The 13246-nt window shown below is 66.4% G+C and overlaps 1 protein-coding gene across 1 annotated transcript; it reads right to left on the bottom strand.

Annotated features, from left to right (window-relative positions):
- Positions 1 to 217: 217 nt before the first annotated feature.
- Positions 218 to 12268, bottom strand: TBC1D10A (TBC1 domain family member 10A). Its single transcript, XM_062010006.1, has 9 exons — positions 12032 to 12268; positions 9097 to 9196; positions 6240 to 6347; positions 5390 to 5496; positions 4566 to 4680; positions 4260 to 4325; positions 3054 to 3243; positions 1594 to 1748; positions 218 to 1477 (listed from the first exon to the last, which is right to left on the bottom strand). Exons 1-9 carry the CDS (start codon positions 12235 to 12237, stop codon positions 1085 to 1087), a joined length of 1440 nt encoding a protein of 479 aa, XP_061865990.1. The 5' UTR covers positions 12238 to 12268; the 3' UTR covers positions 218 to 1084.
- Between the last annotated feature and the right edge of the window lie 978 nt (positions 12269 to 13246).

Below are 13246 nucleotides of genomic sequence, written 5' to 3'. Positions count from 1 at the left end.
CTCAGCATCTTCCCATTTACAGTTCAAAGAGGGGCCAGGGGACACAGCCACAAGACCCAGCCCAGCAGGACCCTCCCCAGCACCCACCCCCAGGGCCGGGTCGAGGCCAGGGTGCCCCACTTCCCCAATTCCAGCGCAGGGGTAGGTGACAGCCCATGGGTCCTGTCGTGCCAGGGCCCAGGGGGTGAGGGAAGGCAGAGGCAGCTGCAGGCACTGGGCCTTTACACAATCCTGCTTTATTTACCCCTTTGTACAAAACTGTTTTTCCCCGCTGTATTTTACAAAGCTGCCCCCGGCCCGTGGGGAGCGCAGAGGGGGGAGAGAGGGGACCCCACCACCCACCACCTCACCTCCACTTCGGTGGGGGATGGCAGCAGGGGGCAGAGCCCAGGCAGGGCAATCACTCCCCACGCCCCTGCACTGTGGGGAGCCCGGGGGCTGGGTGTGGGGGAAGGGCTTTAGCCCCATGGTCTGGCATCAGATCCCACTGCCTCGGGCACATCCAGCCCCAGGCCCCGTCCTGCCACGGGGGAATAATAAATAGGCTCAGTGAGTAGGTAAATTCAGTACTACATATAGGGCTACAGGTTGATATATCCTCACTAGATAAAGGTGGGGGGGTGAAGGGTTCCCCCAGCTCCTCACGTACCCCCAGTCCCCCTGTGCCAGGCACCAGGCTGGGGAACTGGGTCTGGGTCTGCCCAGCCAGCACAGGGAGGGCAGAGCGTTGGGGGGATCCTGGGGACAATGGGGTGAGGGGCTCTGGGGCAGGGAGAGGGGCTCGAGGGGCAGCCCAGCCCCCCCAGCCACGGGGAGGGAGCTCGGGTGGCTCAGCCACCCCCTGCCTGGGCTCCCACAGCTCGTGATGCCAGCACCCTGCCGGGGTGGGCACCCAGCACCAACCCAGGGCAGGCCTTTTGGTCACCGCTGCCTGGCCAAGCAGCCCCCCTGGCCACGCCTCAGCCTCAGCCCTGCACACGGGGAGCGAGGTGTCCTACACCAGCCTGTCCCCCCTCCCTGCAGCCCCCCGGCAGCGTCCCGGGGCACAGCCCAGCTGAGCCCGGCCGCCCGCCCCGCGCCCGCCCTACAAGTAGGTGTCCTCGCTCTCCCGGGAGCTCAGGCTCTCCTTGGACTGGTGGTGAGGGGAGAGCTGGGGCTGCAGCAGCTCGCGGGCCGTGCCCGGCGCCCCGTTGCCCTCAGCCCCGGGGCCCTTGGCGGGACCGGCCGGGCTCTTGTCTCGGCTCTTCTCCTTGCTCTTGCGGGCCTTGGGCACGGGGGCGGGCCCGGGGGGGAGGATGATGGAGGGGACGGGCTCCAGGGCCTTGCGGGGAGGGGGCTCGGCCTCGCTGATGGCCTTGGCGCCGTGCAGGCGCGGGGGGGGCTTGCACTGCAGCTCCCCGTGCGCCTCCCGCCACTTCTTCAGCTGGATCAGGTGCTCCCGCTCGATCTGACGCTCCGTCACCGGCAGCTCGATCACCTGCGGGCACAGGCAGCCCCCACAGTGCGGGGACGAGCCCCCTCCCCGGGGCCCGGGCTCCTCGCTGCGCCTGGCCCCACGCCACACCCAGCCCCGGCCCCTGCCCAGCTCCTCACCTCCTGCACCAGGAAGGTCTCCTGCATGATCTTGGGGCTGAGAGCCCTCAGCCTCTCCATGGTCTCGTACTGGCCCTGGCAGGACTTGAGCTTGTCCGAGGAGCCCAGGGTGTGTTTGAGCAGCACCAGGCCCACGCGGAAGATGATCTTCACGCCTGGGAGCGAGAGGTGAGGCAGCGAGCGGCGCTGGGACGGGGTGATGCTGACACTACTCCCCTCAGATGCTGGGGGGGCACCAGCTGCCAGTCCCAAATTCACCCCTCTGGGGGTGCTGAGCCACAACAAGCCATCCCGGTACTGCACAGGTTCCAAACACAGCGCAGCAGCCTGGGGCTGCCGGGGCAAGGGGCAACCCAGCACCGGGAACAGGCCCCGTCCTGCGGGCCCCGGGAAAACGGAGCTCAGCGCAGCAGGAATGGAGGCTCAGGCAGAATCCTGACAGCAAGGAGCGAGAGGGAGGCAGAGAGCACACAGCAGCATCCTGTGGGGTGTAGCTGAGCGCTGGGGTGCCACAGGAGATGAGCACTGGAGCTGGGGAAGGGGCTGGAGCACAAGGGGGCTGGGGAGGGGCTGAGGGAATGGGGGTGCTGAGCCTGGAGAAGAGGAGGCTGAGGGGACACAGCAGCACTCTCTGACACTCTCTGACAGGAGGCTGCAGGGAGCTGGGGGTCAGGCTCTGCTCCCCAGGAACAAGAGGCAATGGGCTCCAGTTGCCCCAGGGGAGGTTGAGGTTGGAGCTGAGGCAGAACTGTTTCCCTGAGAGGGGTGTCAGCCCCTGTGCCAGGCTGCCCAGGGAGCTGGGGCAGTGCCCAGCCCTGGAGGCATCCCAAAGCCGTGGGGCTGAGGTGCTGAGGGCTGTGGGGTAGTGCTGGGGGGGCAGGGGGAGGGTTGGACTCGATGATCTTAAAGGGCTTTGCCAACCCACATGGTTCTGTGACTTTCTGGGATAAATTAGGGGGCTGGGGCTGCTTTCAGCTGCAGGAGCTGTGACAGGGGAGAGGGGGCAGGTTGGGGAGCTGGGGCAGGGCAAAGCTCACCCCACAACAACCTCCCAGGGCCTGGCACCCACAGCCCTGCCCAAGCTGGGGCAGGGCTCAGCATCTTCCCATTTACACTTCAAGGAGGGGCCAGGGGACACAGCTACAAGACCCAGCCCAGCAGGACCCTCCCCAGCACCCACCCCCAGGGCTGGAGCACCCAGGGAAGACTGGGTCAAGGCTCTCAGTGAGAGTCTCAGTCCCAGTCTCACTAGCAGTTGGGACACACATGAGGGTGCATTTAGGTTCCCCTTCTCCCACCCCACCAGGACAAGAACCTGGTCTCCAACCCTCCCCATGGCTGCCCCAAAGCAGGTCTCACGTGCCAGGCAGAGGCAAACAACCGTGGCAGCCATCCATGTGGCACAGGGGGGTATGGGCAGACACCCCAGGAGGAAGAGGAGGGCAGTGGGGAGCCTCTACCTTCACAGAAGAACATGTCCCAGACACGCAGCACAGAGCTCCAGGGCAGTGTGCGGGAGAAGGCACACATGAACCACTCCGTCATGTAGAGGATGGGATCGATCTTCTGCTTGCTCAGGTGCTTGTAGGCCACAGGGGACACCTTGTGCAGCAGCGAGAAGAGGATCTGCCCATCCAGCTGAATGGCCTCCTGCAGGGACAGGGGCCAGAGTCGCCATGAGCACCTTCCCCCAGCCCAGCCTCGGATCAGCTCCCCTGTGCCCGGCCCCAGAGGAGGCACAGCTCACCCTCTAGCCCTGGCTACAGGAGCAGAGCTGTGCCCCACAGCAGTAAAGCTCCCAGCCCCCCATCCCTGACCACGGGATGCTCCTGGAGCCATGGCACAAGAAGGAAACCACAGTGCTCAGTCCTGCACTTGGGCCACAACTACCCCAGGCAGTGCTACAGGCTTGGGGATGAGTGGCTAGAAAGTTGTGCTGCAGAAAAGCACCTGAGGGTATTAATCTACAGCAGCTGAACCTGAGGCAGCAGCGTGCTCAGGTAAGCAAGAAGGCCAAGGGCATCCTGGCCTGTACCAGCACTGGGGTGACAGCAGGAGCAGGGCAGGGATTGTCCCCTGTGCTGGGCCCTGGGGAAGCTGCAGCTCCAGGGCTGTGCTCAGGGCTGGGCCCCTCACTCACTGCCACAGGGACACTGAGGGGCTGCAGCTCCAGGGCTGTGCTCAGTGCTGGGCCCCTCACTCACTGCCACAGGGACACTGAGGGGCTGCAGCGTGGCCAGAGCCGGGCACAGAGCTGGGGAAGTGGCTGGAGCACAAGGGGCTGGGGAGGGGGCTGAGGGAATGGGGGAGTTGAGCCTGGAGAAGAGGAGCCTGAGGGGAGACAGCAGCACTCTCTGACACCCCCTCACAGGAGGCTGCAGGGAGCTGGGGGTCCCTGACAGGAGCCTGCAGGGAGCTGAGCTCTGCTCCCCAGTAACAAGAGGAAATGGGCTCAAGCTGCCCCAGGGGAGGTTGAGGTTGGAGCTGAGGCAGAGCTATTTCCCTGAGAGGGGTGTCAGTCCCTGTGCCAGTTTAAAGAGCTTTTCCAACCAGAATGATTCCATGATTGAAGCTCCCATCTCCAGAGGGAGAAGCTGGGGAGCTTTCAGCCTGGAGCCATCACAGGTCCCTGCCACAACCCAGGACACTGCAGCCCCTTCACTCACCAACTTCTCACTGTAGTAGCCGGGGAGATACTTCTCACAGATCTGCACCAGGCACCAGAATGCTTGCTGCAAGCCAAGGGACAGCAGGTGAGTGCCCAGGTGTGTCCCTGCAGTACCCCCTGCTCCCACAGACCCAGGGAGCGGGCGGGAGGCAGCGGAGCACGCCTGGGGTAAAGGGCACCTCCTGCACCAGCTGAGCTCTGCTGTAAAGATGCTGTGAGCTGAGCACCACCCCGATGAGCCCCAACAGCTTCCCAGTGGTGCCAGCCCACTGCACCTGCTGCCCTCCTGGCTGTGTGCTCGTACCTCGGCTGGCATGTGCATGAGCAGGACGGCGGCGATGGGCGCCTGGGCCTGGCAGTAGCCCTCCTCCGGGCGGTACAGCGTGTAAGCCTTCAGCACCCGAAACAGATCCTGCTGCCTGCAGAGAGCCCGGGGGGAGAGCTGCAGGGAGGCCACAGACACGGCCCAGCAGCCTCCCACATCAGCACTGGGCATCTGGCACCACAGGCTGCGTCAGCCCCTGGCTGGGACATCCTTCCTGGGGACCCAGAACTGGGGAAGGGGCTGGGGCACAAGGGGGCTGGGGAGGGGCTGAGGGAATGGGGGTGTTGAGCCTGGAGAAGAGGAGGCTGAGGGCAGACAGCAGCACTCTCTGACACTCCCTGACAGGAGCCTGCAGGGAGCTGGGGGCCAGGCTCTGCTCCCCAGGAACAAGAGGAAAGGGGCTGGAGTTGCCCCAGGGGAGGTTGAGGCTGGAGCTGAGGCAGAACTGTTTCCCTGAGAGGGGTGTCAGCCCCTGTGCCAGGCTGCCCAGGGAGCTGGGGCAGTGCCCAGCCCTGGAGGGATCCCAAAGCCCTGGAGCTGAGGTGCTGAGGGCCCTGGGTCACTGCTGGGCTGGGCAGGGAGAGGGGAGGGCTGGCACTGCAGGAGCTGAAAGGGCTTTGCCAACCAAAATGATTCTGTGATTCCATGATAACCTGTCATGTCAACTCCCACCCCACACCTCAAGCTCCTGGGAAGCCACCCTGTTCCCAGCTCACTCCTGGATGCCCTGTGGGGTGTGCTGGGTGTGTGGATGCCCTGTGGGGTGTGTGGATGCCCTGTGGCTCTGCAGCAGCCCCACGTACCCGTGGCCTCCACGTGAGACGAACATCTCATGGAAGGGGAACTGCCGATGGAGATCACGCTCGATGACGTCCAGCCACTTTGGGTCTCCTGGGAGGAGATCCAGTTCCTGTGGAGCAGAGGGTTAGGGTCAGCAGCCCCCACACTGACATGGTGCACTGGAGTCCCCAACAAGCCCCAGGGAGCCAGCAGAGCAGCCACAGGGCTGCACTTGGCTCTGAACGTGAGCTCCCTTGGATCATGGGCTACCAAAGTGACCAGGGGGCTGAAATATCTCTCTTATGAGGAAAGGCTGCAGGAGCTGGGGCTGTTCAGCCTGGAGAAGACTTAGGAGACACCTCATTAACACTTAATGAGTACCTAAAGGGTGGGGATCAGGAGGATGGGGCCAGTGTTTGTTGTGTGGTGGCCAGTGCCAGGACGAGGGGGAACAGGCACAGGCTGGCACACAGGCAGTGCCACTGGCTCAGGAGGAGCAAGTCCTTTGGTGCTGAGGTGAGGGAGCCCTGGCCCAGGCTGCCCAGGGAGGGTGTGGAGGCTCCTCAGGATGTTTCCAACCCCACCTGGACACGTTCCTGTGTCCCCTGATGGAGAGGAACCTGCTTGAGCAGGGGGTTGGGCTGGAGGAGCTCTGCAGGGCCCTTCCAGCCCCCACTGTTCTATGATTTCATGGGTCAGCCCATGCTGCCTGGGACACTGACACCCTTGACCCTCATATCTAGTGGGAACAAGCAGCATCTGGGACCCCAACAGATGGTCTAGCCCTGTGGGGAGCAGGAGCCACCCCAGCAGTGCCCCTCTCCAGCAGCACACCCTCCCCAGCAGCACAGGAAGGGCCCCAGCAGCACTCACATCAAACTTGCTGATGTTCTGCTCCAACTTGACCTTGCTCCCGGAGAGGTACTGCCAGGCACGGCCCCGCAGCGACGGGGGGATGCCCTTCTGGCACCGCAGCCGGATCTGGGGGGAGAGGCACAGGCCTGACAGGGAGCAGAGAGGCCTCTGGGCACAATGGGAGCCAAGACCAGCACCGTGGCCGCAGGCTGGTCCTCTCCTGCCTCCCTGCACCCCTGGGGACAGGCTGCCCAGACACACGTCCCATGATGGCGGCACACAGAGCTACAGGACCTGCAGCCCAAATCCTGCTCATCCCCTTCTCCCCACCTCAGAGGTCAGCTCAGGTGGCAGCCAGTGCTGTGCCAGGATGATGGAGCTGCTGGTGGCTGCCAGGAGCCCAGCCAAGGCTTTGGGGCTTGCAAACAGCTCCAAACAAGCCCAGCTCTGCCTCAAAGCAGGATCCTGCTGGGAGCTGGGAAAGCAAAGGCTTGAGCCAAGGTGGGGAGTGAGTGGCTACCCCAACCCAGCACGGCTCACTGGAAGCACTGGGGACAGAGGGAAGGGCTCTCCAGCCTCCAGTCCAGCCCTCCTGCTCACCCACAGGGCCATGGAGAGCAGGGGCTGCATGTGCTGAGCATCTCAGTCCTGCCTGCTCACCCCAGGCAGGCCTGGCCCCAGCTCCCTGCACCGTCAGCTCCGTGCCCACAGTCAGCTGCTGGTCTCCTTGCCATGGGGCACCAGCCAGGACCAAAGTCCAGGCAGCACTGGTACCTACCCCACACCAGGGAGTCAAACCAGCTTAACCCTGCCACTGCCAGCACCCAGCAGGGACCAAAACCAGAGACTCCCCCCACCCCCCTGGCTCCTGGGGAAGCAGCAGCACCATCTCCCCAGGTTCCTCAGCCAGGGCACACAGCAGGGGGAGCCACACAAGACCAGTGCCTCCACCCCAGTTACCCCACACAAAGCCCTGCAAAAACCCACACAGCCTCCACACCCCACTCAGGTGGCACACGGCAACTGCCAGAGGGGTGCCAGGGCTCCGGGAGCCACAGCCAACAGCTCCCAAAGGCTCCCCAGGCCCCTCCTGCCTGCCCAGAGCCCTCTCCCCCCGTGTGCTGCTGTCACCCCGGGGCAGGCAGCCGTGTTCCAGGCAGCCCAGCGGGGTAAGGCTGGTCCCTGGCAGCGTTTGCTCCCTGCCCAGCGCCGCGTGTTTACCCGCGGGCAGGAAACGCCGCGGGCGATGCCCAGGGGCAGCTCCCTGCTGCTGACAGCTCCCTTTTCGAGCAGGCTGCCCTTCCTGCTGCCTAAACTGCCAGGAAGGAAGCTGCCTCGCTGGGTTTCGGTTTGGCAGCCCCTCCAGCTGGCCACGCTCACTGCAGCTGCAGCCAAGCCCTCAAACATCTCATCCCGCTTGGCTCTGTACCGGCTCCTGCCATCGTTTCCATGCTGGGGGTACCTGAGCCCTGGGATCCCCTCCCAGGGCAGTGGGAGCAGCTCTGAGCTGAGGGATGCTGCAAGCCAAAAGCAGTGGGAGCTGCCCAGGCATCTGTGCTCCTTCAGTCTGGCTGGAAAGCGCAGGGAGCGGCAGGCAGAGCTGGCACAGCTCAGCACCGTGAGGGACCTGGGGTCACCGGGATCGGCGCCAGGCAGGAGAGGGAGGGAGGGAGCCTTTTGGGATCCTGGAGCAGTGCAGGTGTGAGCGAGCCCAAGAGATCCCCGGGCTGTGAGCCAAGGCCAGCGAGGCAGCCAGAAAAGCACCGGATTTTCTGAGGCCCAGGGAGCTGCTCCGAAGCAGCAAGGCTCAAGCCACGTGGCACAGCCCCGTCCCAAAGCAGCCAGGCTCCTGCCAGAGCAGGGCCAGGCCAGGCCTGGCACCCTTCCCCAAGCAGCCTCAGAGGCTCTGGGAATGGGGGTTTTTTTGCTGCAGAACAGAGCATACAGCACACCAGGTCCCTGGAGACCCCCGGGAGCCGAGCCCAGGCACAAGGGAGGTCTTGTGCCAGGCGTGTGGCTGCCAGAGCGCTCAGCAGAGCGGGGCCACGCTGGGGCACGGCCGGAGAGCAGCGGAAACCACCCGCCCAACAAAGCCCCTGCCTGCCACAGCCCCAGAAAAGCTCTCCCAAAGCCTTTGCAAGCAGCCAAGAGACAGACGAGGGATTCCTCCCTCTTTCACCAGGCACCAAGTGGGGATGGGAGAGCAGCAGAGGGGGCAGTGCCAGCAGCAGAGGGAGGAGGAGGAGGAGGAGGCCCTTGGGTTGCTCTCAGGCACTGCTGGCCCAAGCCAGCATCCTTGTCGCTTCCAGCAGACACAGGGCAGCAACCTGGGACTGGCTGCATCCCGTCCCTGCCTCGTTCACAGGCTCAGCAGGTCAGGGAGCACGGTCAGAGCGAGCCCCGGGGCCGCCCAGCACGCAGCACTGCGGCTCTCCGGGGACCCCGGCCTGCAGCCCAGCGTCACGCACGGCAGGCTCAAACAGTTCCTACCCTGAGCTTTTTTTTGGTCTACAAGATGCTCAGAACAGAAGTTTCCACGACTGAACAATTCCCAGGGCTGCCTGCAGGCAGCCAGAGCAGCCCTAGGAAGGCTCCAGGCCAGTGGGGAGCAGACGGGGGCAGGAGCGGGCTGGCTCGGGGACAGCAGGCTCTGGCTCAGCCCCCTCCTCACGCTCCCAGTTCCCTCCCACCCTGAGCAGCGTCACAGGGAGGGAACAGGAGGCAACAGCTCATTCCAGCCAACAGCTTCACCCACAGGCAACTCATCTGCTGTGGGGACCTGGTGACACCCGGGCTGCCCCCAAGCCCCCAGGGGACCTCCTCTTGCAGGCACAGCTGTCTGGGGGCAGCCCCAGGGGACAAGGCCACTTCTTACCTTCTTGTGTTTTTTGGCCATCCACTTGTCCCAGTTGTTGAGCATATCCAGCCATTTGGACTCCCGCTGCCGGAGCACCTCCAAAGGCACCTCCTCCAGCCTGGGGGACGGGGAGAAGGGGCGGTCAGCGCAGTGCCAAGCCCTCCCTGCGGCACAGGGCTCCCCTCCACGTCCTCCCCAGCACCCTGGGTGCCCCCAGGGCCGCCTGGCTGCCCTCCCTCCCCCCGGGACACGCTCCACAGCGCCGGTGTCTCGGCAGCTGCTCGGCTCAGCAGCCGTGAAATCGCGGTGCCAGCGAGCCCCAGCTCCCCAGGCTCTGCAAACCCTCTCAGGAGCAGCCTGCCCTGTTCTGGGGCATCCCTGGGGACCTGTGCCCGGAGAGAAGGGCACGCCAGGGAGGTGAGGGCCCGGGGGAGCACAGGCAGAGCCACGAGCTGAGCCAGAGCCGATCCCCCGCAGCGAGGGCTGGCTGCAGACAAAGCGGGAGCCATAAGCATCGTGTCATCCGCACGGCCCCAGCCACGCTCGCAGCCCCAACGCCTGGCGCAGCTCCAGGCCCCGTGCCGAGGGTCCCCCAGGACAGAGGGGAGTGTTTGCTGGCCCAGCCCAGCCAGGGAAGCCCGTTTAACCCCGAGGAAGCTGGCAGCCATGGGGAGGCTGCGGCTCCCCTCTGCCTCTCATCAGCAGGGAGCTGGGTGACAGCTCGGCCAGGCCTCTGCACCGGCATCCCAGGGGGAGCAGAAGCTCCTCCAAGCCGTCAGCGAAGAAGGACTGATTTCATCAGACTCGATGCTTTCCTGGCCTTGTCTCCACATGCCAGCCCCGGGAGCTCCTTTCTGAGGACCCAAGGTCTGGGCGCCGAGGTCCCTCCAGGGAGGTGCAGAGCACCCAGCCCCAGCACAGGACACACGGGCCCTGCCTCCTCCCAGACCTCTCAGCATTAGGAGCTAGAAAGTGAGCAGCAGGGAGAGCCCAGGGCCACATCCAGCCCTGCCCTGCTCTCTGCCCGTCCCTCCCACCGCAGCGGCTCAGGCAGGGCTGAGCGTGATTGTTTCTGCGAGCAAACAGGCTCCAAAGGGCTCTGCTCTCTGTGAGCAGCCATCCCACTGTCCCCAGCACAGGCTGGGCACGGCCAGCAGCTCCCCAGGCAGCGGCACTGTCTGGCCCCACGCTGGGGAGCCCGGGCTGCCGGAGAAGCTGGGGCTGGCCGAGGCGTGGGAAGCTCGGGAGCGCTGGATGCTGCATCCAGGAGCTGGCCACGGGCCTGCTGGAGCCCAGCCAGCCCAGACTGGAAGCTGTTACCAGCTGATGGCTGCTTGGCAGCGGGCACAGAGCAAGGACCAGAGGCATTTCAGATGGCTGAGGCGGGGAGGATGGGGTGGCAGCATCCCATGCTGGGAGATGCCCCAAGTGCTCCTCTGCACCCACGCTGCTGGGGACAACCCTTCCCACTGCCCCCTGATCCCCCGTGGGTGCTGGGACACCCTGCTTGCCCTCCCTGTGCTTCTCCAAACCCCTTGCAGGCAGAGGGATTACAACTCTGCTGGCCACAAAGGGAGTCTGTGCACCCCTATTTATACCCTCCCAGACAGATGAGAGCAGACAAAAGCCCCAGAGGAGAGCAGGACTGGGCCCCAGCACGTCTGTGGGGCACAGGACGGAGGCTCAGTCCCCAGGGAGCACAGCCAACATGCTGCTGGCAGCACCAGGAGCAGCCACTCGCCTCTGGCATCAGGACCTCAAGCCCAGAGAACTGCCACCTCCTGAAGGTGGACAAGGGACAAGGTACAGACGCATCAAGTGCCCAGGGACAAGTGAGGTGTCCTCAGACTGCAGCGTGTGGCTGGGACAGGGTGTAGCAGAGGGTACCCTGTTCCTACAGCCGTGAGCCCCACGGGCAGGGATGGGGTTTATCACCCAGTGCTGCACCTTGCCCAGCGCCAGCAACCAAAGCACGGTGCCTCCTTTCCCTGCAGACCAGCCAACTAACACCCCCAGGCATGCGAGGGAAGAATCTGCTCCTCATAGGTAGGGAAACCGAGGCACGGAGCGCAACCAACACCGGAGCGAGCAGAGGGGCAAGCGGCAGGAGACAGCGGTGCCGGTGCAGCCGGAGGGCAGCGGCTGCCACACGCTGTCCCCACCGCGACCCCGCCGCCAAGCGCGGGCAGCAAGGTAACCAGCAGGCGGGCGGCGGCACCAGCTCTCGGGCAGCACGGAGCGCATTCCTGGGCGCCGGCACCGCCCTGGGGCTCGGCACGTCGGGCCCGCACGGCCGCGGGGCCGCCGCCGGCCGCTTCCTCCCTGCGCCCCTGCCCCGCGCACGGCCACCGGCGCCCGTTGCCCCGGCAGGACGCCGACTCAACGGCCTCCCCCGTTCCACGGCGGCCAAAAATACGCTGGAATCCAGCGCCTGGAGGAGAAGGTGCCCGGAGGTAACCGGACACTGCCGCGGAGGCCCGGGCGCCGCCGGCAGCTCCCGCGGCTCCGCAGCCGCTCCCAGACGCGGAAGACGCGGCGGGGGAAGCGGGACGTTTCGCGGGCACCCCGGCTGCCGCAGCCCGCGCACGGACCGAGGCCGCGGGCACGGCGCAGCTGCCGCCCACCCCGCGGACCCCGCCGGGCCCGGGCGGGCCCGCGCCGCCTCCTCAGCGGCCCCGCGGAGCCGAGGCGGCCTGCGAGCGGCGAGACGGGCACCCACCCGCGCCCCCGGCGCTGCCGCCGAGCCGCGACGCGGGGCCGGGGGCCGCGACGGACGCTCCCCCGGGACGGGAAGAGCCGCTGCCGGCCCGGCCCGGCAGCCGAGGCCCGGCGGCCCGGCCCCGTGAGGGCTGCGGGACCGGCGGCAGCCTCGGCCAGGCCTCCCTCCCCCTCCGCGGAGCCCGCGGCCACCGGAGCCGCGCGGCTCTGCTCCCTCCGCCCCGGCCCCACTCACGGCCCCTCGGCGCTGCGGCTGCCCACGATGAAGCCGAACTTGTCGACGCGCCGCTCCTCGGGGCCGCCGCCGTTAATCTCCGAGTCGGAGCCGAGGGAGCTGAGCTCGTCGGCGCCCGGCTCGGCCAGGCTCTCGCGGGTCCCGGCCAGGCTGTGGTGGCGGCTGCCGGGCGAGCCGGGCCCGCCGCCCCCGCGGCTCTTGGCCATGGCGGCGCGGCTCAGCGGCGGCGCGGCCGCTCCTCCACGCCGCGGCCACGGCGGCGGCCACGCCCCTGCCCGCCGGGACGCGCCCCCGCGCCCTGACGCCATCGGGCGGGGGCGGGCGCCCGGCCAATCGGCAGCAGGCACGGCCACGCGGACGGCCCGCCCCCGCCGGCGATTGGCCAGCGAGCCGTCCGTCAGGGCCTGGCTCCGCCCCCGGCGGGGAGCAGCGGCGGGGCGGGGGCAGCGCTGGGGCCGCGGCCGAGCTGGGACCGGGGCGGTAACTGCGGCCGGGCTGGGACTGGGACTACAGTGGGACCGGGCCGAGCCCCCAGCGGGGCGGCACGGGGAGGGCACGCGGACTGCCGGGAGGTTGTATTCGTGTGTACTGGGACTGCGGCACGGCTGCACTGGGCACACGGCGGGATGGGGAGCTGGGAGGAGCCCTTTCCCCTTCGGGCTGCCCCTGCTCCAGCCTAGGGGGCTGCTTTGAAGCCAAAGGCACAGACGTCGTTCCTTTCATAAGCACCTCCCAGCCCCAACCTGCCCCAGCCCCTTGCATCCCCCAGCCGCACCACCTCTGCCTCACTCCCAGCACCAACAGGCTCGGCCCCGGCCGGGAAAATAAAGCAGCAAGAGACCTCTAAGGGAAGCGAGGACAGGGGCAGGGTTGGGAGCTGTCTGGACCTGCTCTGGGGGAAGCCTTGCAGGGGCAGGGCAGGAGGGAGGGAGGAAGCACTGGGCTCCGTCCCCTCCCCCGCTGTGTCAGAGCAGGAGCCCAGTGCTCCTTCTCCTTTGAACAGCAACGGAGGGTCTCGTCAGAGCCAGGACCCCTCTCAGCACGGCTAAACTGCCCCAGGACCATGGAAACAACTCAGCAACTCCACCTGCAGACGTTTCTGGCAGGCTGAGGCTCGTGGGTCGCCCCTGCTGAAGTGGAAGGCTGTAAGAACAGTTGTTTTGTACCCACACAGTGTTACGTTTCTATTACCAGTGAAGGGCTGCCACTACTCCA

Source organism: Colius striatus, chromosome 17 (genome assembly GCF_028858725.1).
Source record: "Colius striatus isolate bColStr4 chromosome 17, bColStr4.1.hap1, whole genome shotgun sequence".
Classification (NCBI taxonomy): Eukaryota; Metazoa; Chordata; class Aves; order Coliiformes; family Coliidae; genus Colius; species Colius striatus.
The sequence above is the reverse complement of the archived record's forward strand: the minus strand, read 5'-3'. Positions and strand labels throughout refer to the sequence as shown.